This window comes from Oryctolagus cuniculus, chromosome 15 (genome assembly GCF_964237555.1).
Source record: "Oryctolagus cuniculus chromosome 15, mOryCun1.1, whole genome shotgun sequence".
Lineage (NCBI taxonomy): Eukaryota > Metazoa > Chordata > Mammalia > Lagomorpha > Leporidae > Oryctolagus > Oryctolagus cuniculus.
This window is the reverse complement of record NC_091446.1, coordinates 68,792,453-68,817,818: the sequence shown is the minus strand read 5'-3', so window position 1 is coordinate 68,817,818 and position 25,366 is coordinate 68,792,453. Positions and strand designations below refer to the sequence as shown.

General features: G+C 61.0%; 1 protein-coding gene across 5 annotated transcripts in view; it reads left to right on the top strand.

Moving 5' to 3' along the window:
• The window catches only part of DLG5 (discs large MAGUK scaffold protein 5), a 105,776-nt gene extending 82,807 nt beyond the window's left edge, over positions 1–22,969 (top strand). For all 5 annotated transcript variants that reach the window (XM_051823772.2, XM_051823773.2, XM_070057898.1 and 2 more), the window contains exons 15-32: positions 1,331–2,350; positions 2,542–2,665; positions 3,058–3,202; positions 5,277–5,389; positions 5,841–5,930; positions 6,112–6,262; positions 8,853–9,015; positions 9,104–9,237; positions 9,799–9,945; positions 10,498–10,681; positions 11,018–11,166; positions 11,807–11,977; positions 12,571–12,767; positions 18,531–18,674; positions 18,779–18,906; positions 19,809–19,918; positions 20,534–20,643; positions 21,716–22,969. In XM_051823772.2, coding sequence (XP_051679732.2) covers positions 1,331–2,350; positions 2,542–2,665; positions 3,058–3,202; positions 5,277–5,389; positions 5,841–5,930; positions 6,112–6,262; positions 8,853–9,015; positions 9,104–9,237; positions 9,799–9,945; positions 10,498–10,681; positions 11,018–11,166; positions 11,807–11,977; positions 12,571–12,767; positions 18,531–18,674; positions 18,779–18,906; positions 19,809–19,918; positions 20,534–20,643; positions 21,716–21,819 — 3,384 coding nt within the window. In that variant the 3' untranslated portion in view covers positions 21,820–22,969. The remainder of the gene's footprint in view (positions 1–1,330; positions 2,351–2,541; positions 2,666–3,057; positions 3,203–5,276; positions 5,390–5,840; positions 5,931–6,111; positions 6,263–8,852; positions 9,016–9,103; positions 9,238–9,798; positions 9,946–10,497; positions 10,682–11,017; positions 11,167–11,806; positions 11,978–12,570; positions 12,768–18,530; positions 18,675–18,778; positions 18,907–19,808; positions 19,919–20,533; positions 20,644–21,715) is intronic.
• The last annotated feature ends 2,397 nt before the right edge of the window (positions 22,970–25,366 follow it).

Here is a 25,366-nt window from a genome sequence, read left to right as displayed (position 1 = left end):
TCTCCCACGTGGGTGCAGGGGTCCAAGCACTTGGGCCGTCTTCTGCTGTTTTCCCAGGGGCATTTGCAGTGAGCTGGGTTGGAAGAGGAGTAGCCAGGACTTGAACCAGTGCCCATATAGCCCATATGTAATGCTAGCATGGCAGGCAGCGGCTTAGCCTTCTACGCCACAGTGGCGGCCCCCTTTTCAGATTTTCTTACCAACTTCTCTGTGTAGTTGAAAACATCAGTAATAGAAAGTAGGACAAAAAGACAAAGAGACCCATCTCTTTAATGGATAGCTGTTTTCCAAGTCAGTTATCTTTGATTTAATAGGATTTTGAGAGAGCGGTTTTAGGTGTGCAGAGAAGCTGGGCTGCTGCAGAGTTCTCAGGCTCTCCTTGGCCCACCCCGTCCCACCCCGGCACCCCGCGCCCCCAGTTTCCCCTGTTAGTGATGCCCTGTGTCTGTGTGGTACACTGGTTACCAGGGAGGAGGCAATATTGGTGTATGAGTGTTGTCTGGTGTTAACTGGGGTACACAGCTGATTGGTGCATTCCCTGGGATAGGTGTGGGAGGACTCGTGCCCCCTGTCACCGTGTCCTATGGAGGACGTTGCTGGCCTTGGAATGCTCTGTGCACAGCTCTCATCTGCCCTCCCTGCTCCAACAGCCCCAGCAACCACTGATAATTTCCCAGTGTCCACGTCCTGTCTTTTCCAGGATGTACGTAGTGAAGTACAGAGCCTCTCCAGCCTGGCTTCTCTCGGGGATAGGCATAGAGGGTTCCTCTGTGTCTTTTTTTTTTTCCCCCTAAAGATTGATTTATTTATTTGAGTGGCAGAGTTACCAGAGAGAATGAGGGACAGAGAGAGAGGGAGAGAGAGATCGATCTTCTATCTGCTGCTTCACTCTCCAAATGGCCGCAATGGCCTGAGCTGGGCCAGTCCAAAGCCAGGAACCAGGAGCTTCCTCCAGGTCTCCCACGTGGGTCAGGGACAGATGCCCAAGAGGGCTTCAAAAAGTTCGTGGAAAAATGGAATTCAAAGATGCTTATTTTGATGCAGAATTTTTGTGGAATCTCTGCCATTTTTCCATAGTATGTATTTTCATGAACTTTTTGTAGACCTGTTATATGCGTGGATTTCAGAATGATTTTTTGGTACCAGAAGAAGCATGTTTTAAATTCTATGTTTTTAGGGAGCCCTGGTGCCTGCATGTGTGTCCTTGCATGCATGCTCTGTGTGTCTGCCTGTTTCGGGGGTGTGGCTTGTTGGGGCCGTCTTCATGGTCGTCCCAGGCCGGCGTGCCATCTCACCTTGTCGCTCTCGCTGCTCTGCGCCCCCTGCCCAGGTGTTCCCGCAGAGCGCCTCGTGGAGCGGCCAGAACATCTTCGAGAACATCAAGGACTCCGATAAGACGCTGAGCTTTCGAGCCCACGGCCCCGAGTTCCAGGCCACTAGCAAACGGCACTTGATGCAGCACAATAACTGCACGCAGACGGATGTGTTCTGCGCCGACCGCCTGGAAGACAGGAAGGAGCCCGGCCCCGCCGGGGGCAGCAGCCCCTATCCGCACAAGCCGTTCCCCGGGGGACCCTTTCCCGTCTCCCCCCAGGCCTGTCCCAGTGCCTCGGAGCGTAGCCTGAGCTCCTTCCGCTCTGATGCGTCTGGGGAGCGGGGCTACGGGCCGGCAGACGGGCGCGGCCGGCGGCCGCTGCTGCCCTTCGAGAGCGAGCTGGGCCCCTGCGGGGCGGCAGATGCCCCCCTGGAGCAGTCGGACCCCGAGGGCTCGAACAGTGGCGGGACCTGGCCCAAGGCTGTGCTCAGCTCCACGGCAGGGCCCGAGAAGCTCTCCGTGTACAAGAAGCCAAAGCAACGAAAGTCCATCTTTGACCCCAACACTTTCAAACGTCCCCAGACACCCCCCAAAATAGACTACCTGCTCCCAGGCCCCGGACCTGCTCACTCCCCCCAGCCCTCCAAGAGGGCGGGGCCCCTCACGCCCCCCAAGCCGCCCAGGAGGAGCGACTCCATCAAGTTCCAGCACAGGCTGGAAACCAGTTCCGAGTCAGAGGCCACCCTGGTGGGCAGCTCCCCGTCCACCAGCCCCCCGAGCGCCCCGGCCCCCGACGGGGGTCCCGGGGAACCCATGCATGCCTCGCCCCCACGCAAGGCCAGGGTCCGCATCGCTTCCAGCTACTACCCCGAAGGGGACGGGGACTCCTCCTGCCTGCCAGCCAAGAAGTCCTGCGACGAGGACCTCACCGCCCAGAAGGTGGACGAGCTGGGGCAGAAGCGCCGCCGGCCGAAGTCTGCGCCCAGCTGTCGGCCCAAGCTCGCTCCCGTGGCGATTCCCGCCCAGTTCCTGGAGGTGACGTTCAGCCCCAGGCCGGCGGTGGCTGGCGGGGGCCAGTCCTGCCGGCGTCCCCTGTCTCGCGCTTGGCCGGGCTCCTTTGCTTGGGAGGAGGCCAGGTGGCAGGGGGGTGCCAGCGGGGAGGGGAGAGGAAGTGCCTGGTAGTGGGAGTCGGATGCCAAGGAGGAAACCCTTCTGTGGGTCTGCAGGAGCAGAAGTGCGTGCCGGCCGGTGGGGAACTCTCCCCAGAGCTCCAGGACTGGGCCCCTTACTCTCCAGGACATTCCAGTAGGCACAGCAACCCCCCGCTGTACCCCAACAGGCCGTCTGTGGGTGAGCTGGGGACCAGGGGTGGGCAGGAGGCTTGGTGCGGACTTGGGGCTGCCAGTCCCTGGGGAGAGAGGAGGCAGGCATTCCGGGAACTGCCACGTGGCTGAGCCTCTGAGGCCCACAGAACCAGCTGCCCTGTCCGGTTGGACAGTCTTGCATCCCTGACTTTCCTTAGCTTGTCGGAGTGCTTTCTCCCCATTGCAGCCTGGGAAGTAGAAAGCATGAGAAAGAGAATTACTCCTTTTCTACAGGTGATGAAAGGCCAGTAGCCAAAGCGCCATGGCAGACTGGTGGTTCAGACTCTGGTCTCCGGGGTCCTTTTCCCAAAATCCTGTGTCCCTGGGTTACAGGGGAGGCTTACCCCGAGTGACTGTCCTCACCCCGCCCATCTCCAGGCACCGTTCCCCGCAGCATGACCCCCAGCACCACGGTGAGTTCCATCCTGCGGAACCCCATCTACACCGTGCGCAGCCACAGGGTCGGCCCCTGCAGCTCCCCGCCTGTGCCCCGAGACGTCGGCCCCCAGGGCTTGCATCCCAGGTATGCGAGGGCCCCCTACCCCTCTGCACCCCCGGTGCCCACGTCCGCCTGGACAGAGACCCAGCAGAGCACAGAGGGGCTGGTCCCCGGGCAGAGGCGCTTCCTCGCCTCTCTGGGAAGGGGCTGGGTGGAGCAGGGAGAGGACTTGCAGGGTGTTCTGAATTCACCAGTGTGGAGTTTCAGAGGAGGTTGTGGTGGTCAGTTTCGCATTACTCAGTGCGATGCCCAACACGGCTACTTAGGAACCAGGGGGTTTAGTTGGGCTCTTGATTGTGGCCAGAGGGATTGGTGCATCCGTGACTGTCCTAAAAAGCCACTGTGGTTCCGTCACATGCTCTACATAGCAGCCTGATCCAACCCACCCTTTCTCAAAGGCCCACCTTCAGTCTCCGAAATTGAGGTTTCTGCCTTCTTAGTACCGTGAACGTAAGACTTCAGGAGCCAAGGGCCAAACGGATATCCAAACCAAAGTAGTATTTATTTATTTGTTTGTTTATTTATTTTTAAAGACTTTATTTAATGAAAGGCAGAGTTATAGAGAGAGAGAGGGAGAGACAGAGAGAGGTCTTCCATCCACTCGTTCACTCCCCAAAATGGCCACAACAGCTGGAGCTGGGCCAATCCGAAGCCAGGAGCCAGGAGATGGGAGCTTCCTCTGGATCTCCCATGTGGGTGCAGGGGCCCAAGCGCTTGGACTATCTTCCACTGCTTTCCCAGGCCACAGCAGAGAGCTGGACTGGAAGTAGAGCAGCTGAGACTCGAACCGGCACCCGTATGGGATGCCGGCACTGCAGGCAGCAGCTTTACCCGCTACGCCACAGCGCCAGCCTCCCAAAGTAGTATTTAAAGAAAGCTGGTAGTGCTTGCTGCTGACGGCTGAGTGTGTGGGTCCCAGGCTCTGTGCTCACACCTGTGTCAAGGTCATCTCATCTCTCATCCACATTGAGAGGTGCACTATTGTGATCTCCAGTTCAGCAGTGAATGCACTGGTCAGGGTCACTCAGTTCATTCCTTGTTTTTGTGTTTTGATCATCTTCTATACCGTGTGCCACGGGCCACAAACTAAAGAGAAAGCTTCCTGTTCACATGGGGCTCTGTGTTCAAGTGTGGGAGTAGGTGGGGAAAACATGAACCAAGAGGGTAGCAGCTGCTGGTGCTGAGGGGCCTTGGACCTAGTGCAGAGGTGGCCAGGCAGGCTGAGACCAGAGGACAGTGCGAGTTAGCTTGAGGGCTTAGGGAGGGTGGTGGCCGTGACCAGGAAGGTGAAAAGACCGGAGGAGAGCCTCCAGGAGTAAGGACTCCGGGCTGAGGTCCAGGCACCTGGGGACAGTGTGGGGGCAGCTTGGCCAAGGACCGTGAGTCAGGAGGAGGCAGACACCTTGTAGGACCTGCAGCTGTAGGAAGGAGTTCAGGTTTTATTTTGAGTCCAGAGGCAAAGAGACCGACAGAGATCTCATATCTCTTGATTCCCCCCTCAAAAGCCTGCAACGGCTGGGGCTGAGCCAGGCTGAAGCCGAGAGTCCGGAACTTAATCCGGATCTCCTAAGTCGGTTACAGACACTTGAGCCATCGCTGGCTGCTTTCCAGGGTGCACAGGAGCAGGAAGCTGGGATCAGGAGTAGAGCTAGGACTCGAACCCAGGGATTCTGAAACACAATGCAGGTGTCTAAGTGGTGGCTTTAACTGCTCTGCCAAATGCCCCTCCCTCCCCCAAAACCCCTTACCCTGGGGGGAAGAGCCATCATCTCATCCCAGCCGGGAAAAGAGCCTGTTGGGGTCTGATCAGGGGCCAGCCTGATGTGGGTGAGACTGGGCTCTGTGCCCATGCAGCCCTTCCCTGCCCACCTCCTAGGACCAGAGTCCCCCATCCCCAGCCCTCCCAGGTTTCCCTGCAGCCACCCCTTCCTGCCCGTGAGCCCCATCCTGGCCCCATGGCTGAAATGCTGGGTGCCTCCCCATTGCTTGTCCCTCTGCACAGCAGCCGGGGCGGAGTCTGCTGATGAGACAGGTGGCTCCTGGGCCTCCCTCCTGTCCACTCAGTGGGGTCCCAGCCCTTCCTCTCTCTGGTTTTCAGTGTCCAGCACCAGGGGCGGCTGAGCCTGGACCTGAGCCACAGGGCCTGCAGCGACTACTCAGAGATGCGAGCCTCCCATGGGTCCAACTCGCTGCCCTCCAGTGCCCGCCTTGGTAACTCAGACCCTGTGCTGGGGGGGGGCGGGGGAGGGCTCCTGCTGCCTGCATGCACTACTCCTCTCTGCCCTGGGCAAGCACCGGCACCTCCTTGGGCCGCCGCCTATGTGCCACACCCAGGGCCCTCCCTCTCACCGCCTGCAGCTCTTCCTGTGAATGGGTGTCTCACTCCCTGTCCCGGAGCTGGGGTGGCCTTTCCAGGGTGTCCACTTAGGGAAGACTCTCTCTCAGTGCTGGGGAGAGGAGGCCAGCAGCCACTGTGCCTGGGTAGGAGATGGGAGTGCAGCCTGTGCCAGCATGGCTCGTTCAGAGACCGGGGCCGAGGGTCTGCTGCTCCAAGCTGTGCCCCACCCAGGACCCTTGGGGATGCAGTGGCCGTGTGGGAGTGAGGGTGGGAGGGTGGTGGAAATGACAAGGCCTAAGGTTTCGTCTCCTCATGCAACAACAGGGTCTTCCAGCAACCTGCAGTTCAAGACAGAGCGCATCAAAATCCCATGCACCCCAAGATACCCGCGCTCTGTCGTGGGCTCCGACAGAGGTGAGCACCGCCCCCGCGCTGCCCACCCCCCACCCCAGAAGGTCTCCTGCCCGGCCACTGTTTGTGCAGCCCTGCCCTGGGCCTGGGGATGTGGGGGCAGAAGGCAGCACGGAGCCAGGTCCTGGCTGCTGCAGGGCTCGGGGGTCAGACCTGGGCCGTGACCCCGCCCCTCCCCCCGCAGGCTCGCTGTCGCATTCTGAGTGCAGCACTCCTCCGCAGTCCCCGCTGAGCGTGGACGCCCTGTCCTCCTGCAGCCAGTCCCAGGCCTCAGCCTCCACGTTGCCCAGAATCGCCGTCAACCCGGCATCCCTTGGCGACCGCAGGAAGGACAGGTGAGCACGCGGGGCGTCTCCAGACAGGGCGCTGGTCCCTCCTTCCTGGGCCTTCGGCTCAGCCTCTTTGTGTGCTGGGCCATGGAAGCCTTGTGGGGTCCCAAGCAGTGTGTCAGCTGTCTTCAGAGAGTGGGAGTGGTCCGCTGTGGTCACATGGTTAGGGACTGGCCCAGCCCCCTGCTGTTGCCCCTCTGGATGGAACTTAGCAGGCCCTGCCTGTATTAAAGGGTTCTCTCTGCTTCCTGGGTCCTCACAAGGTGTGACTAGGCTCAAACCTGCTCCTCTTGCGCACCTGAATCCCAGGAGCCCAGGCTGCTGTGCGTGTAGCCCCGACGGGCCGTGTGCGGGGTGGGCTCCTGTCTAGCCTCAGGCTGGGAACCGTCAGACAGCAGACGTGCAACGGTGATGGGCCTGGACCTCCCTACGGGGAGCAGCAGGGCACCTGAGCCCCAGGGCCCGGCCCTGCTGGGGAGCCCGGTGCAACTGACAGGGAAAAGCTCGTGAGTTCTTGGCATGAAGCGCACACAGGGACACAGACGGGCGGCTCTACCGCTTTACCCAGCCCCGGCTTTGGTCGCTGGGAGAGCAGGGACTTGTCCTGCGTGGAGTGGTGCCCAGAGTGGGGGAAAGGCCTTGGCACACTTGGTCAGGCCTCCCTACAGGGAGCTCCTGTGCCCGGGGAGGGTGCCAGGCCTGTCCCCGCCGCACGTCCCACCGGGCTAGACACCTGCTCCCGCAGCGGCTCCCAGTGAGACAGCCCCTCCCTCTCGATGCTAAGGCTTACCGTCATGCACTTGTTAGAGGGAACCAGGAGTGGTAGAAAGTCGGAGGGGGAGAAGGTCACCAGCAGTCAGTCAGCTCTGTTCATCTGAGATCATGTGTGTAAGTGCATACATGCGATCCCGTGAAATCATACATACAATCTCAAATGTACATATATGAGGGTTTTATCTATATCATATATAATCACATCTCTCTTAGTATGTGTTAACCATTTACAACATTAAAAGCAGACTTTACGAGTCTCTTATACAAAGCAGCTTTATTTTTGCGAGAAAACCTGTGTGCCTGTCACTGAAAGATGACAAAGTCACAATGGCCTTGGCCCCCCTTGCTGGAGACAGGTTGTTTGCGTATGGTTTGGGCTGCAGGAGTCTGTGCACACGTACGCACGTGTGTGCAGATGACCGTGCCCGGAGCTGCGCCTTCCGTCTGGCCCTGTGCGCCATGTGGGTAATCCTGATTGACATCGTTGCCATAGCTGCCTCGTGGCTCCTCTCACGTGGCCTAGTTACTGGCTGCTCTCTGGAGACAAGTGGGCTGTGTGGCCGTGGGACAGGGGAAAGGGTGTTCAATGGGGCTTGAGGGTCCCCACGCTGGAAACCAGCTCTGTCCCCAGATGTGGGGTGGCCTGGGGAGGGTGCCTCTGTTCTGTCAACCTGGGCTGGACAGGAGGCGGGTGCTGGGATGACTGCTTGAAGGGTCTTGCCACTCACCACCTCCTGGCGCCCTGGCATGTGGTCAGTCACAGAGGTGGCAGTGGGTGCAGGCCGGGGCAGAGGGTCAGGGGACAGACTGTGGAGGGGTGGGTTTGGAGGTGAGAGACAGCAAGGAGAACTTGAGAATTTTAATCTCATTCCGAGAGGGCTGGGCCCTGGGTTGCGGAGACCAGGCTGCAGCCTGCTGACCTCGTACCTCCTGGCGGCAGGGGTGGGGGGCCTGGGGGTGCCTCCGGAGCCTCTGCCCTGCCGCTCCCTCACCACGTGCTCTGCAGGGACCGAGAGAGGTGGAGGTCAGGCTGGCCCCTCCGGCAGCCTTTGGCCGTGGCTTTGCCCAGAGAGGAAGAGCTCCAGGGTTCACACCCTGGAGGAAGAAGGCCCCGGGAGCCGGAAGCGCCAGTCCCTCCTGTCCTGTCCTCCCTGTCGGTTGTGTGCTTCTGTGGTGTCTTCTCTGAGCGTGCCTTCTCTTCTTCCTGACCTCTCGCACCGTCCAGACGTGCCCTCCACCACAGATCTCTGCTGAGGCTGCCAGTGGCCACCAGGCCCAGGTCCTCCTCACTGAGGAGTCTGAGGTTGGCCTGACATGAGGCTCGCTCCCGGCCCCCCGCCCCTCCTGCCCGTGGGAGTGGGGGCCCGAGTGCATGGTCACTGCCTTGTTCACTGCCTCTCTCATGGCTTGGGGTTTGCAGCAGCTTAGTTCCATCATCACCGTGCATCGCCCCTCGTAGCTGGGGAATATAAAAACCCACGTTCATCTCCTCCCCTGGGGCGAACGTCACCCCAGAGCCGTCTCTTGTCCTGGGAGAGAGGCCTCAGCGTCTAAGTGGTGTCTCATGAGGCCGCCCCTCCCGCGCTGACCTCGGGGTTCCTCCCAGTGTTTCCCGTGTCCGTGGGACTGCATGAGGTTGCAGGAGTGTGTGTCCGTTGCTTCCTAGGGACAGGTCCCTTGTGTCGCCGTCCGGCTGAGTCACCACAGGAGCCTCCAGGCTCGGGGGCCATGGCTGCCTAGCCTGCCTGCATGCCTCATCCCTGGGTCTCCCCGAGCCTCTGTTGTGGGTCTGAGCCCCACAAACCTTTGCCCCCTTCCCAAGGCCTTATGTGGAGGAGCCGCGCCACGTGAGGGTGCAGAAGGGCTCCGAGCCGCTGGGCATCTCCATCGTGAGCGGCGAGAAGGGCGGCATCTACGTCTCCAAGGTGACCGCGGGGAGCATCGCTCACCAGGCCGGCCTGGAGTACGGGGACCAGTTACTTGAGGTAAGGGGGCGCTGCCTTTCTGGGCCTGCTTTGGAGGAGCGGCGCGCCTGAGGTCGCGTCGCCGAGCGCGCCCCGTGTGTCTCCCCAGTTCAACGGCATAAACCTCCGGAGCGCCACGGAGCAGCAGGCGCGGCTCATCATCGGGCAGCAGTGCGACACCATCACCATCCTGGCCCAGTACAACCCACACATGCACCAGCTCAGCAGCCACTCCCGGTCCAGGTGCGCGCGGCAGGTGGAAACGTGGCTGCGGCAGGTGCAGCCGGGGGCTCTGCTGCTGGTCGGGGGGAGCTGACCAGCCCTGGGTGTCAAAAAGCACGTAAAGAGAGGATGCGTCCTCCAGGAGTGGGGGTGCAGGCAGATGGCTGGGGCCCCCTGCTGGTGTGTGTAGCTGAGGACAGGCCTCTCCCCAGAGGGGTTGACTCCACTCCTGGAGCAGGTGCTGGACGCCTGCCTCCGTCTGCCCCTGTGCTGTGGCTCATGTGGTAGACAAGGGCAGGGGGAGACTGTGGTTCTGCAAGGCTCAGGGAGGGGGACAGGGTGCCCAGGGGACAGTGGACCATGGATTCACATGTGCCCTAGCCTGGACACCTTGGGAGAGGGTCCCTGAGTGTGAATGCAGGCCCGGAGAAGGTAGGCACGTCCTGTGGGCCGGGTACTACATGCCTAAGCTTCTGATAACTACTTGATGTCTACAAAGAGCTGTGTGGCCCGGTTCCCGTTCTCAGCCAGTGGAGAGGGAGTGGCCGTGAGCTGCCTCTCACTCCAGTTCTCCGTCCTCAGCTCCCACCTGGACCCTGCCGGCACCCACTCCAGTCTCCAGGGCAGCGGGGCCACCACCCCAGAGCATCCCTCTGCCATCGATCCGCTGATGGAGCAGGACGAGGGCCCTGGCACACCCCCAGCCCGGCAGAGTACCACTGGCTGCAGGTTAGCACATGTGCGCCGCGGGCCAGAGGGGCGTGGGCTGCGTACCGGGGCTGTCGGCACCGCACGCTCCTCGCCCTCCCTTCCTTTTTTCTCCCGGGCTGGCTTCTTCCTGAGCCCCCCTTCCTCCGTCTGCGTCGCTGTCCCGCTCTCTTCACTCGGTTTGTCTCCTCTGTCCAGCTTCCCTTGCTCGGTTATCGGTGCTTGACGGCAAGGCGCTGCCTGTTTGGGCACGGCAGAGTGCCTGGGAGCTGCTGTGCCCTGGACAGGGGGCCGGCACTGGCGTTCCTTGTGCAGTCCAGGCAGGGGAGTGGCCTCCTGAGGCATGAGATGGACTGCTGGGCCCAGAAGCAGGGGCGCTGGTTGTGGCTCTGCCCCTAACGGGCTTGGGTCCCGGAGTCGTGCATTCACCTCTGCCCCCTGGCACCCTGCCTGGTACTCTACGTCGGTAGAACCCCTCTTCTCCCCATGGTTCTAAGCCTCGAGACACAAGGCCACTCCTCAACCTCCTCCTTCCCCAAGCTCGACTCAGGCCTGTGCTTTCCTTCCCGAAAGGATTGCGGGGGACGCCCCCAAGAAGCCCCCGGAGCCTCGTGTGGTCTTCATCAAAACGTCACAGCTGGAGCTTGGCGTGCACCTGTGTGGCGGGAACCTGCACGGCGTGTTTGTGGCCGAGGTGGAGGATGACAGCCCCGCCCAGGGTCCCGACGGGCTCGTGCCAGGGGACCTGGTCCTCGAGGTGAGCTCACGGCCACCCAGAGTGCTCCCCTGAGCGGTCCCCGGGAAGCTGGGCCTTCCTGGCCAGAGTCCTGGGTGCCCTCGTCAGCGGCTGCACTCGGAGCCCTCCCAGTGGCCCTCCTGTTCTATAGGGGGGGCCAAAGGAAGGGCCAGATTTTGAAAAGCCCTTCGTTGCTGGGGTCCAGCCTGGGACAAGTCCAGGGCAGAACAGCCCCTTGGCTGGGGCCCTGGCAGCGTGGGAGACCATGAGGACTCAGCTGCCCCACAGAGGGGAGGCCACGGAGTTGCGGTTTGGGGGGTGCTGACTCTTGGCCATGGTGCTCCCATCCCCGGGCAGTACGGCGGCATGGACGTGCGGACCAAGACGGTGGAGGAGGTCTACGTGGAGATGCTGAAGCCCAAGGATGGAGTCCGCCTCAAGGTGCAGTTCCGCCCCGAGGACTTCGCCAAGGTCAGGGGCCTGCCGGGAGACAGCTTCTACATCAGGTACTGGCAGCCGGGGTCCTGGGGACTCGGGGCCAGGGCCGGGCTTCCCCTGGAGACCCTGATCCTCGTGCGACTGTTCCGTGTCCCCGAGGCTGTGGCCGCGATGGTGGGAGGGGACCCTCCGAGGCCCACACCGCTCTGGATGAGCCGCAAGGGCGTGAAGGGCCAGGTGGGCACTTGCTCTGGGGAGTTTTGGGCCCGTGGGTCCCCCTTATCCTGGGCTAGGGTTAGGGCACCCCTCCCACAGAGCACCCCGCAGTACGGGTGGCCCCCCAGGCGTTCCTGTGCCCCCAGTCCTGTACGGGGCTGGCAGGTGCATCTCCCGGGAAGGGCTCAGAGCTGTCCTCACGCTCCCTGAGAGCTGAGACCCACGGAGAGAGCGGTGACGCTGAGGTGGGCCAGCTCCCTGTCGCACCCGGGCCCGTCTGTAGGAAGCCGGGGCCCCGACTTTGGGCAGGGGGGCGACTGGGAAAGGCCCATTGCTTTCTCCCGCCTGTCTTGGGAGGAGGGGCGAGGTGTCTGGCTCTCACTGAGTGGCACCGGGCGCCCTCCTTGGGAAGCCGCTCCCAGAGCGGGCGGTGGCCTTGGGGGCCGGGTAGCTGGCGGCCTCCTCAGCACCTGCCTCTGTCCCTGGGCGCAGGGCCCTGTATGACCGGCAGGCGGAGGTGGAGCACGAGCTGAGCTTCAAGAAAGACGACATCCTGTACGTGGATGACACCCTGCCCCAGGGCGCCTTTGGGTCCTGGATGGCTTGGCAGCTGGACGAGAACGCCCAGAAGATCCAGCGTGGGCAGATTCCCAGCAGATACGTGTAGGTGGTCCCCGCCTTCGGACTGGTTCAGGGCCGTCCCTCTGGTCAGGACCGCTTGTCCGGAGAGCAGGCGCGCGTGTGAGCCGGCAGCACGGCGGCGAGTCAGGCGGCTGGGCCTTTCCTTTTTAATGAGCCGGATTTACGGCGGCGCAGCTCCCACACCCCGCAGCCCACCCGGGGTGTGCGGTTCCATGGCTTTTCAGGCGCCCGCGGCTGTGCAGCCACCATCAGTCAGTTTTGGAGCCTTTTCCCCATCCCGGACCCATGACGCTGTCACCCCCTGCCCTGCGGCCACCCCAGCTGCCCCGGCCCCAGCCCTGAGCGGCCACTCACCTGCTTCCCCGTCCTGGACTCTGCGTGGGAGGGGCCCCCGTGGCCCGTGGGGCCCGGCTCCTCTCAGTGCTTCCCTCCCTGCCACGGCAGAAGCAGCGCGTGTTGTGTCCCCGGGCGCCGGCTGTGCCAGCGGCTCCTCTAGGCCCCGAGCTTGCGCCAGCCCCAGCGCCCGCCGGCACGGTGCCGAGGGGTCCTTGGCGTGGGAGGGCCCGCAGAGGCGAGTGGGGGCCGGCTCACAGCCTGGGTCTCTGCGGCTGCAGGATGGACCAGGAGTTCTCCAGGAGACTCAGCGTGTCGGAGGTCCGAGACGACGGCGGCGCCGCCAGGACGCTGTCGGCAGCCGCCCGCCGCTCCTTCTTCCGCCGGAAGCACAAGCACAAGCGCAGCGGCTCCAGGGACGGCAAGGACCTCCTCGCCTTGGACAGCTTCTCCGGCGACTCCATTGCACTGTTTGAAGGCGAGTGCGCTGCCTGGGAGCATCTCCGCAGGGCCTCGCTCAGGGCTGCTGCGTTCCCGGTCTCCCAGCCCCAGGACCTGGCTTCCATCCCCCAGGTGTCCTCACGAGCGCCACCCGCCACTGCAGCTCCAGCCATCACATCCATGCTCCGGGCAGGACGCGGGAGGAAGGGGCAAAGCAGACATATGTGCCAGCTGAGCGTGCCTCTTTCATCGGCTCTCTGCAAGCCCCTGCCTGCTGCCGCTGGGTGCGCCACTGGCCACGCCGCTGGCCCCAGAGACGCAGTTCCTGCTGGGAAGGCAGAGTGAGGAGCTGGCCTTGGCAGGCGAGAGCAGCCCCGCTCAGTGCACTGCCTCCTGCTTGGGTTTTGGAGCTTGAGGGTGGCCACGCACCACCCGACTCTGCAGGCCGCTGGCCGTCTGCCCTCACTCCTACTGGCTTACAAGAGCCCCCGAGGACAGGGCGCCAAGCCGGGGCTGGAGTTGAGGATGGGAGGTGTCAGGCACCCCTGGCAGGAGGCCCTTCTGAGTGTGGCTTCCAGGACCCCAGTGTGTGCCGGGTCCCCGGGGGCAGGCTGTGAAGGGCCAAGAATGGCAGGGAGTGGACAGCTGGCCGCCGCCCCTCCCTTCTTCCTCCTGTCCTTTGTTCCTTGTCTTCTAATGTTGCCCTGAGGCCTGGCAGCGTGTGGCTCACTCTATCGCATGATGCGGGCAGAAGAGACAGCACGTGGGCTGTATCTGGGCTGCTGCCAGTTCTTGTGTGGCCCACGGGCTCCGCATGGGTTTTTTTTTTTCTTAAAGATTATTTATTTATTTGAAAGAGTTACACACAGAGAGAACGAGAGGCAGAGAGAGAGAGAGAGAGAGAGAGGGAGGGCTTCCATCTAATGGTTCACTCCCCAGTTGGCCACAACTGCTGGAGCTGCGCCGATCAGGAGCCAGGAGCCAGGAGCTTCTTCTGGGTCTCCCGTGGGGGTGCGGAGCCCCAAGCACTTGGGCCATCTTCCACTGCTTTCCCAGGCCACAGCAGAGAGCTGGATGGGAAGTGGAGCAGCCGGAACTCGAACCGGTGTCCATATGGGATGCCGGCACTATAGGCGGAGGCTTTACCCGCCACACCACAGCGCCAGCCCTCAGCATGAGTTTTTACTTTTTTTTTTTTTTTTTTTTTTTAAGATTTTATTTATTTGAAACACAGAGTTGCAGAAAGAGAGAGAGAGAGAAACAGGGAAGACAGGGAGACAGATCTTCCATGTGCCGGTTCACTTCCCCAGTGGCTACAACAGCCAGGGCTGGGCCAGGCTGAGGCCGGGAGCCAGGAGCTTCTTCCAGGTCTTCCATGTGGGCAACAGGGGCCCAAGCACTTGGGCCATCCTCTACTGCTGTCCTAGGTGCATTAGCGGGGAGCTGTATCAGAAGTGGAACAGCTGGGACTGAAACAGCTGCCCGCATGGGATGCTGGCATCACAGGTGATGGCTCACCCTCTTTGTCACAAGACCAGCCCCAGGTTTTTACATTTTTAAACATAAGGTTAAAAAAACACCGTCAGCCTTGTGGTGGTCCCAGGTGCTCGCTTGGGACCAGGTGCTCACGCCGGGTCTCCCCAGAGTCATCGGTGGACGCAGGAGCGAGGGCAGCACGGCCAGTGGCCTTCTGGGACGGTGGCGCGTGGCCACTACCAGGCTCTGAAGCCAGCGCTTCCCGCCTTTGACCTGTCTGGCAGGGCGAGGCGGTCCTCCGCCGTGCCCTTGGCGTTTCTCCTCTGTTCTCCTGCCCCTGGCTCTGACTCCTCCCGCCCCTTTCCCCTCGAGCGATGGCTCCTGTGTTTGTCATGCTCGTCGGATGCGTTTGTGTCTTTGGGAAAGTAAGCCATTTGTTCTACCTTCTGCTTCTGCGTGTTTTAGAGTCGGGGTTGGTCGGTGGCTGAATTGTTGCCTCCTGCAGGTGCGTTGAGCCTGCTGTCGCCTCCCTGAGAGTCTGCGTCACGAGGTGTCCCCTGCCGTGCCAGTTCCCACGTAGCGTGGGCACGGCTCATCTTCCCTCCTTGCGCGTTAAACGTCTCTTCTGAGCACCACGCAGGCTTTGAAAGCAAATCTGTGACGATCCCTCTTTCTAACATTTTTACCCAAGCACGACAGGACAGCGGAGTGCGCGTCCACAGCCTGGGTGCACCTGTGACGGTCTCGCTCACTGGTCTCATCCGCTGCAGGGCACCTGACGTGCGGCACCGTCTTACTGTCTTTCTTGTTTTCCACTCCCTCGTCTCTGCTCTTGCTTATTCTGTTTTTTTTTTTTTTTTTTTCCAAAGATTTATTTATTTATTTGAAAGTCAGAGTTACATGGAGAGAAGGAGAGGCAGAGAGAAAGGTCTTCCATCTGATGGTTGCAGCCTCAGAGGTTGGAAGTCCCATGTCGGGGCGTCAGCATGGCTGGGCTAGGGCGAGGACTCCCTGCCTTGTTGTGGACGGCCACCTTCTCACGTGCGAGAGAGCTCTCTGCTGTCTCCTCCCCTTAGAAGGCCACAGTCCTATGGGCTCAGCGCCCTGCCCTGTAACCACCATTGCCTCCCAGAGACCCCATCTGCAGGTATAGGCATGTTGGGAGTTACAGCATCAGCATAGGAATCTGGAGGGACCCCATGAAGCCCCCACGAAAGTTCTTGCAGTGAGGTCTATGATGGCAACCCCTAAGGCCTCACCTTGGCCGCGCCCTGATCGGTTGTGACCCAGGAAACAGGGCAGGATTCTTCTCTGAGTTGGGTCAGTGCCTGGACACAGCAGGCTGTGCAGTGATGAGCAGACGTCTCCTAAGTTGGCACTCTGCGGTGTAGGATGTGAATAGTCGTTAAGTGCAAGACGTTCAGTACCTTCCGGTGTGGTGGCTGTGCGTGCGTGGGCTGTTCCCAGGCCCTCACGGGCCCACATCAAGTCTCCCCAACGCTCACACGTACACATACGCGTTTTCTAGTATTTTTGGAACACTTGACATCAGTTTACAAGAGTAGCAGAAGTGTGAAGGGACATGAAAGGACACTTTAAAACAGGGGTGGGGAGCCTCTTATCTGCCAGGGGCCATGGGATATTTATCACATCATTCGCGGGCCACAAAAAGTTATCAACTTAGAAGCCAGCCTGCTATAGACTAACTGAATTTCAAGTCCCACCTGCAGTTGTCCCAGCAGGGCCAGACGTTCCCCACCACCCCCGAACCTGAAAAGGTTTGTGGAAATGGAATTAAAGGATAAGCTTACTGAGGTGCAAAAAGAAAAAAGGAAAAAAAAAGTCTGGGGGCTGGCACTGTGCAGGAGGTTAAGCTGCTTGCGATGCGGGCGCCACCTATCAGAGCAGGTTCCAGTGTCCCTGTTATCCAGCTTCTCATCCAGCTCCCCACTGATGTGCCTGGGAAGGGAGCGGAGGAGGGCCCAAGTGCTTGGGTCCCTGTCACCCACGTGGGAGACCCAGATGGAGCTCCTGGCTCCTGGCTTCAGCCTGGCCCAGCCCTGGCCCTTGTGGCCATTCGGGGAGTGAACCAGGGGATGGAAGATCTCGCGCTCTCTCCCTGTTGCTCAGCCTTTCAAATAAAGAAATAAAACTTTTTTTTTAAAAAAGCTTGACATTGTATATATATGAAGGGATCTTCAAAAAGTTCCTGGAAAATGTATATTATGAAAAACTTAAGCATGGATTTCAAAACGTTCTTTTGCACCAAAAGAAACGTCTCTCTCAATTCTTTTTTCGGCCATATTCTGGTGTTTCTGATTTTTTAAACAAATTTTGTTGGATCAAAATTTATTTTTATCTACTTTTATTTATTTGAAAGACAAAGTTACAGAGAGGTAGAGACAGAAAGAGAGAGAGGTCTTCTACCTACTGGTTCACTCCCCAAATGGCTGTAACAGCCAGGCTGGGCCGATCTGAAGCCAAGAGCTGGGAGCTTCTTCTGGGTCTCCCACACGAGTGCAGAGGCCCAAGCACCCGGGCCATCTTCTGCTGCTTTCCCAGGCCACAGCAGAGAGCTGGATGGGAAGTGGAGCAGCCAAGTCTCGAACCAGCGCCCATATGGGATGCCAGCACTGCAGGCAACAGCTTTTCCTGCTACACCACAGCGCCGGCCCTGGTACTTCCAGTTCTAAGAGTGGTTGTCTCCAAGGAGACTGGTGGGGCCACGCCTTCAAGGAAGGTGTTGGCTCTGTCGCTAGGGTTCTCATGTTTAGAACAGGAGACACACAGGGCTGCCAAGGCCGTGATGGTGCCCCCCGAGCCCCGCCCCTGCCTGCGGGTCTCCAGCGGGGGAAGCAGCCTCTGGGGAATGCTGTGCAGGGGGCCCACATTGACCTAGCACGTGGATCATCGGTCTTCAAGTTAGCACCCGAGGTAGGACCCGTGCTGGGGAGAGGCCAGGCCCTGCCTACTGGGTGCTCTTCATGGAGCTAGACCTGGTACGAGGTTTTCTCGCCAGCCTTGTGCCTCCTGGCTGCTCCTTTCCTGTCTCCCAGCCACAGCTTGCTCCACCGGCATGTTCAGGTCCTTCTGTTGCAGCCATGCTCAGGCCTGCCTTGGTGTCTCCCAGCCCACAGCTGTGGGGGGGGGGGGGTGGATCCTCCTCCCCGCCCCGCCCCGGGACTTGCCCCACCCCTGCCTGGAGCCGTCATGTTGAGTATGAGCTCTGTAAGGTTGAAGTCCTGCTTTCCCTGTTTCTGAGCTGCTGCTGCGCGGTGACCTACACCGGGGAGAGGCTGAGAAGGTGTTGGCTGGTTTTCAGCCGACTCCCTCCGGGGGCTTTATTCACTGGGTGGCCGGGGAGGTCTCCGGTGCACGTCTAGAAGGCTGCTGGATGGGCTGCTTTGACTGAGACGACTTAACAGGGGCCTGGCCTGACACCTGCTGCTGCTTCTGCCGTGGACAGGTCTGAGCGGGGGTGGTTCGGGCTGGGCAGCTCTGTTCCGAGGGTCGCCCGAGAAGCCAGCTCCCTCTGCCATCGAGGCTTGGGGGCTGTCCCCATCTGTGCCAGCTGTCGGCACCCACTCTTTGCCCACAGCAGGGGTTGAGGAAGTGGGAGTCTTACCTTTTTTTTTTTTTTTTTTTGAAGATTTATTTATTCTGAGAAGCAGAGTTACAAAGAGAGGGTGAGATACAGAGAGAGGTCTTCCATCTGCTGGTTCACTCCCCAAGTGGCCGCAATGGTGGAACCAGGCCGATCCGAAGCCAGGAGCTGGGAGCTTCTGCCGGGTCTCCTACATGGGTGCAGGGGCCCAAGCACTTGGGCCATCTTCCACTGCTTTCCCAGGCCATCAGCAGGGAGCTGGATCGGAAATGGAACAGCTGGGACTCCAACCAGTGCCCATATGGCATGCCAGTGCTGCAGGCGGAGGCTTAACCTACTACGCCACAGCACTGGCCCTGGGGGTGGGGGCTTGCCTCTTATCCCCTGGGCTGGGTCCCATGCCTTTGCCTACCTGTGTGGGTAGCTGTGTCCCTGTTGAGCAGAGGTGGGGGCAGCTGCAGCAGTGGAAGATGGGCAAGGAAGACTTGAAGCAGAGAGAGGGGCCCCGACGGCTGGCCAAGGTTGTCTGGCTTCCGCTTCCAGAGTGGGCTCTGTGACTGCCCCAGTGCACACTGGACACGCTAAACCTGGGGGAGCCCCAGGCCCTCGTGCCGCTCTGGGTTTGTGGGCTGAAGGCAGTGGAGGTGCCTGGGCTGAGGGAGGCGGGGGGACAGAGTTGAGCAGGCTGTGCCTGTGACACAGCGTCTCTCCCGCCCACAGACTCAACGAGCCTGGCCTATCAGCGGGTGCAGAAGGTGGACTGCACCTCCCTGAGGCCTGTCCTGATCCTGGGGCCTTTACTGGACGTGGTGAAGGAGATGCTGGTGAACGAGGCTCCCGGCAAGTTCTGCAGATGCCCCCTCGGTAAGGGGCCCCTTCCGTGCCCGCTGGACTGTGTGTCCCGTGTCCCTGCCCCCAGCCCCTCGCCAGCCGTGCCCAGGCGTCCCGACTGTGTGTGTGCCCCGCAGAGGTGATGAAGGCCTCGCAGCAGGCCATCGAGCGCGGCGTCAAGGACTGCCTGTTTGTCGACTACAAGCGGAGGAGCGGCCACTTCGACGTGACCACGGTGGCCTCGATAAAGGAGATCACAGAAAAGGTACCTGTCACTCAACCCAGGGGCAGGCACCTGTGGGGGCCCCCTGGTGCTCTTCCCTCAGAGCTGCCCTGGGCTCGCCCTCGTGGCTGCTGGCTGCCCTCGGAGGGGTTCTGATGAGAGCGCTGAACCCTGGGGAAGGGTCTTCCCCAGGACCTCCCCAGTGGGGGCCCCTGACTGCAGGAGCCAAACCTAGGTGCACAGTTCCATGGGCCTATGCCAGCGAGCACCGTGCCTGTTCCCCTGAATCTGGATGCCTTGGAGTGTCCAGGGTCCATTTGCTGGGCAGCACTAGCATGGGGTGGCCATGGGTTTGTGGCCCACAGGGCGTGGGGCGTGGCTGCTCCTGTACTTTGCTGGGCTGGCATCTCTTCCCATGAGACAGGCGTAGCTGCCCCCCGTGGCTGCCATGGCTCTGCCCAGGTGAGTTGGGTGAGCCTGGCAGGAGGCCCATCTGTGGAGGTCCTGGGGATTCAGACAAACCACAGGACCTTTGGCTCGCTCTCTGCTAGAGGCTCAGGGGACCCCGGGATGAATTTCAGTCCCAGCCACGCAGAGGCCACACCACTGCTCCCCCACCCATGCGTAGGCCCCCGAGTGCTGTGTGTGCAACCAGCCCTGTGCAGAGGGAGCCTCATCTCCGTCGGTGCATGCACGTGTGTGTGCGTGGGTGTGCGGGCAGGGGAGCCCGCTGGGTCAGGTTCCCCATGGTTCACGTGTGGCCTTTGAGAATGGCTGCGCTGCCTTTAATATGGGCAGGGCCATTCATCCATGGTCCATGGAGGAAGATGGAGCTGGCTGGAGCTGGGTGCGGTGCAGGTGGGCCCCCTTGGGGCAGGGAAGCAGCCTTGCCGAGTCCTCCGAGGGTCCCCCCAGGGCTCAGTGTGTGCCTCCCCCCCCCCCAGAACCGGCACTGCCTCCTGGACATCGCCCCCCACGCCATCGAGCGGCTGCACCACATGCACATCTACCCCATTGTCATCTTCATCCACTACAAGAGCGCCAAGCACATCAAGTGGGTGCCTGGCTCTCCTGGGGCCCGGGGGGGTGGGGTGGGGTGGGGGCCGTGTGTGGAGATGACCCTTTACCTAGAGCCCCAGTCCCAGTTTAGACCGAGGCGGCGTGACCTGAGCACAGCCCCTCCTTCCCCTGCGGGGCCCTTTGCCTTGTATGGGTGCTGCCAGGGTTCCCTGAGCGTGGCGTCTGTATGCTCACCTCCTGCCCTCCGCCCTCCGTTCCCGTGCTACGAGCCCGCTGGAACGGGGTGGCCTGGGCCCGGTCCTGCTCAGCTGCCCTCTGGCTTGCAATGTGGACGGCCTCCGCTTTCTCTGAGCTGTTCTTGCCGCGCCAGTTGGGTGACCGCTGGGCCAGGCCTTGTCTGTCTCGCTGTCTGGGCTGCCAGGCCCCTGGTGCCTGCGCTGGTTGTGCACAGGCGGGGGTGCCCTCCCTCCCCACCTCTGCCAGGAGCTCCCGGGAGCCTCGAGGCGTGTGCTGTGCTGTGCATGAGGGGTGTGCAGGGGAGCACTTAGAATTTCCCAGCACGACCCGCCCCTGCTGCCCCGGACACAGGAAGCCGGGCGGAGGGCCTGAGAGGCACGAGGCCCAGCTGCTTCCTTGGCTGTCCCCACAGGGAGCAGAGGGACCCCATCTACCTGAGGGACAAGGTGACTCAGAGGCACTCCAAAGAGCAGTTTGAGACGGCTCAGAAGATAGAGCAGGAGTACGGCAGGTACTTCACAGGTAGGTGTGTGGGGACACTGGGGGCAGGGGGACTACGGGGTGAGATGCACGGGCCTTCCTGAGACAGCTCCTGGGTGCCGGGGTGCAGTGTACCTTCCTGGCAGGCGGCGTGCACGGGTTGTGGCCACAGGTCCCTGTCAGGATTCACACAGGGTGCAGTGTTAGGCCCGCTCACTTCTGGGCCAGGATACCCGTGTGCAGTGGCCGCACCACGTGGGGAAGCTGCAGTGTCCCCGGGCAGGCCGCGGGCGGGGAGGCCTCTGGTGCTTGGCAGCATGGGTGGTGGCAGCCAGGGCCGTCCTCAGCCCATCGTCCATTGTCTGTAGGGGGTCAGTGCTGTGGGCCCAGAGCCCAGGGGATGGGTTTTCTCACCCTGTGGAGACCGTCCTCGTCTGGGCTAGCACTTCTGTGCCCCTGGAAGTTGGTGTATTGCACACCCCCACAGACTGATAGCCAAATGCATCAGCAGTTTCTAGATAGGTGACATTTGAAAATTACAGCAGCATTTTAAAGTTAGAGCAGGCGCGCGCGCGCACGCACACACACACACACACACAGGAAGTGAGGCCGTCCTGTCTCCAGAGTGGTTCTTTGCAGCTCGCTGTGCCTTCAGGTGCACCTTGCCGCCGCAGCAGGGGCAGTGTGTGTGAGTCTGCACACCCCGGGGCCGGCATCCCCCTCTCCTGCGCCTGTTTCTGTGCAGGACTGTCCCAGTGGCCCCCACACTGCTTTATCAAGTGCTCATCAGACACACACGCACACGCACACATGAAGTGACACCATCCTGTCTCTAACACTCACACGCACACGTGACACACACACACACACACACACACAGGCAGCCCTAGGCCAGTCCAGCCCAGGGTGCTTCTACCAGGGCATGGGCAGTTCGTATGAGGGAGGCCAGCGCCCAGGGGGCCGAATGCTTCTCATTTTCTTCTCCAGTGTCCCGCTGATGGAGGAGCTGGGTAACGATGGGGCGGGAGTGCCAGGTAGCCCACTGTGGGTCTTGCCTTGGACTGGGGGCTCCCCTGGGCTGAGGGTCGTGTGTCTCCTGGGGGCTCTCTTGCAGGGGTCGTCCAGGGAGGAGCCTTGTCAAGCGTCTGCACTCAGATCTTGGCCACGGTCAGTGAGGAGCAGAACAAGGTCCTGTGGATCCCCGCCTGCCCGCTCTAGGGCCGAGATGGCAGCTGGCCTGCCCAGCGCCAGGGCTCCAGAAGCTCCTCCTTTGTGGACAGAGGGCGGTGGCCGCCCGGGACCCGGCCCAGGCCAGCAGGCTATGAGCCGCCCACGTGCGTGCTTGAAGACACGAGCTAGCAGACAACAAATGACTTTGGTGGAGGGCTCTCGCCGCCGCCTTCCTCGAGCCACAGCTGGTCCGCGGTGCTGCACATGGGTGCCCTGGGACCCCCAGTTTACAAGCCTTTTCCAAGTGTTGGGTTGCTCATGTTTACTTGAACGGCTCCCTGATGCCGGGGCCCAGCCCTTGCCCCCGTCAGCCCCCGTGCTTTGGTGTAGGTTCTGTGCCTGTCTACGGCAGAATGACCCTGGAACCTCGTGGGTGGCTCTTGTCCCCAGGACCAGAGCTCTGATGGACCCCCTGCCCCCAGCGGCACCTCTTCTGGAAGGACGTCACGACTGCAGGTGCTCAGGCCGCTGCTGGGGGCAGGGCCAGTGCCTTCGTGGGCCTCAGTCCCCGCCCGCCCGGGGCCGGGGGCTGCTCTAGGCCTGTGTCTGCTGCCTGCCACGGCCTCCCGTTTCCTCGCTGCATCCGCCCGGCCCGCCAGAGCCCCGCGGTTCCTGGTGGGTGCCGAGTCCGTCCTCGGTTCCGGCTCCGTGGGCTGTGGCAGCCTTCCCGGTGCAGCACTGCAGAGCGGTCGGGAGCCTGTTGGTGCGTGGCGGGCACAGCCCCTCCCGCTGATGTGGAAGCACTCGCGTTTCAGGATTGGGCTGCACAGCAGCGTCACCGCATCTGAAACCCACAAAGACAAACCAGGGTCTGGTGGTTTTTTGTTTTTTTTTTGTTTTTTTTTTTTTGGTAGTTTTGGTTACCGGACTCTGCCAGGCTGGCTGAGGGTTTGTTTCTTTGTTTCTATCTTCGTTCCTTTGCACTCTGAGCTGCAGGTGGGCGGGGGTTCCTGCTGGCACTGTGCATCCCATTAAACATAGGTACTGTACTGGGCTCCGTGTGTCGGTGGGGTAGGACCTGTATTTTAATACTGTTCCCAGCATTTCATTTTACTAGCAGGAGATCCTCAATTTCATTTTATTCTTTGTAATTCTAGATGCTAGATTGTAGTTTAGCCATTACTGACTTTTTTTTTTTTTTTAAAAAAGGGATCTATTTTCTTGCACCATTGTTCAAAAAAAGAGACAAGTTTCAGCCCTCGACGCTGTCGCTTGTTTCACAGGTACAGGCAACTGAGAAAAACCCGAGGCCCCTCCCCGCCGTGGGGCGGGCCCACGTGGGCCACGATGGTACTGTGCACCTGCCCGGACAGGTACTGATCCGACAGACTGGGCGTGTCTGTACTAAAATGTTACTTTGTATCAAAAGTTAAAAAGACTTTAGTACAACAAATAAAGGTCAATTTCTGTAAATGCCTGTGTTTGAAAACAACTGAGCCTCGGTGGGTTCTGCCGGCCTCCTGCGCCCCCAGCTTTGCCGAGCTTCCTTCTCGTCGTCCTGGTAATCGGAGGCCTTGCTGCCTGCTGCCAGGGCCTTTCCCGCTCCACCTGTCCGACTGTCCATCCGTCCGTCCATCCATCCATCCATCCATCTGTCCATCCGTCCGTCCAGCACAGCAGCCAATCTGACACATACAGCCTGCCCTCAAGGCCTCCCACACAGGCCTGCAGGTAGGGGCTGGGCCGTGGAAAGCTGTGGGACGTGAGCGTGGTGCTGTTGAGGGGGCTCTGGCTGAGGCCCAGGGTGGTTACAGCCCTGGCTGGCTTCACATCGTGACGTCACACAGCATCGCGGGGACCCCCAGAGCAACCTGGAGGTGGGAGAGCCGAGTGGCTCAGCTTGTGCCTGCCAGGAGCTGGACCGGGCCTGGGGCACAGCAGAGCCCCCTGCTCTGCTCCTTCTCAGAGGAGGGGCTCGAGGCTGGATGGTTGTGCCACAGCCTCCGGCCACTGTGGGGGCAGGACCGACGGGCGCAGACTTGATGGCGGTGCCTGCTTGTCTCTTCCTGCTGGGTCAGGTTCCCCCTGGCCCAGCAGGCTTGGCCTCCCCTGTGTGTGTGTGGGGGGGGGGTTCTGGCAGCTGAGGGGCGTGGAATCTGGAGTCCACTCCATCTCCCTGCCCCTCCTTGACCGCCCAGACCCCATGCCGTAGCCTTGAAGCCCCGCGCCTGGTGGGGGAGGGGTGCGGCTGCTCTTCCAGAGCTGAGTTCCGAAGCTTTGGCCGTGACCCTAAGCGCTCCTGGCCTGTGGTTTCTCTGTGTTTCCCGGATTTTCTAGGGGCAGCTCTGCTGCTCGCCTCCCTTGTTCCGTGGGCACAGCGTCTTCTCCAAGGGTGGTACACTTTTTCTTCCTTGCACCCTGTAATCCTCATTGTCTGTCTGTCCTGGTGTCTGTCCGGCACGTGCATGGCTGTACCCTTTGGCATCTGCCTAAGTTCGGGCGTGGAACATCGGAAAGTCCAGAACGAAGGGGATAGGGAGGGTGGGTTCTGAGTTTGGCTGGGTGGGGGTGGGGGGGCGGACTCCTGAGCCTTTCCCTAAGAGTCCCCAGAGGACCCCTCCCTCCCTCCCTCCTGGAGCCCAGCAGCGACTCCAAGCCCCACATAGGAGGGAGGCCGGGCCTCCTCGCACCCTGCACCATCATGGCGGCCCACAGCTGCTCAACCCTCTTGTTTTCCGAGTGGTGCCAATTCTGAGACTGAGCTGCCCGGACACCCTCTCTCAGCTCCCCAGGGAGCAAGCCTCCTGGCTGAGTTGAGCCATCACTGCCACGATTCCTTCTATTTAAAGCTCCTTTCCTCTGCGGGTTTGGCCTTGGGTCTCCCAGGTGCGTTCAGTAATTGGCCACTGGTCTGTCTGCTGTCCAGCTCGCGTGGTGGTTTGATGGCTGTGGCTTCTCCGAGCTCCCTCATGTTTCTGGAAACCCTTCCGCCGTAGGCCCTGCGTTCTAGAAGTGGATCAGCCGAGGAGCTGACTGACGGTTGTGTGTCAGCCTGCTTTCTTGGCCCACAGATAAGTCTCATACCTTTTTGTATGCCTTTACTATGCATCACTTTCTTTTCATTGACTGGGGCCTGGAACCACAATGGCCGAGGCTGGGCTGGGCCAAGCCGACACCAGGCACTCCATCCGGGTCTCCCATGTGGGTGGCAGGGGCTTAACTTGGGCCAGCTTCTGCTGCTTTGTAGAACTCCCTTCCAGTGTGTGCCTGTACGGGAAGCCAGCAAAGGAAATACACGCCATGCGCATTTGCTCTAAGGAATGGGCTTCTGGGATTCCCTGCTGGCTGAGCAAGCCCAGAATCCAGGGGTCCGGCTGTGAAGCCAAGTGGGGGCGCCAGGCTGCTTTCAGGGAAGCGTTGGCTCTGAAGCCCGTGGCCCTGATGGGACCCGGCCCGCACTCTCCCCACCTTGTCAGCCGATCAGGGCTTCAGTGACACCTGCAGACGACTTGGGCGGCAACTCTGCAAACAGCATTTAGTGCAGTCATTGGCGGCTGTAGCCCAGCCAGGCTGACCCCTCCCCGCTCAGAAAACC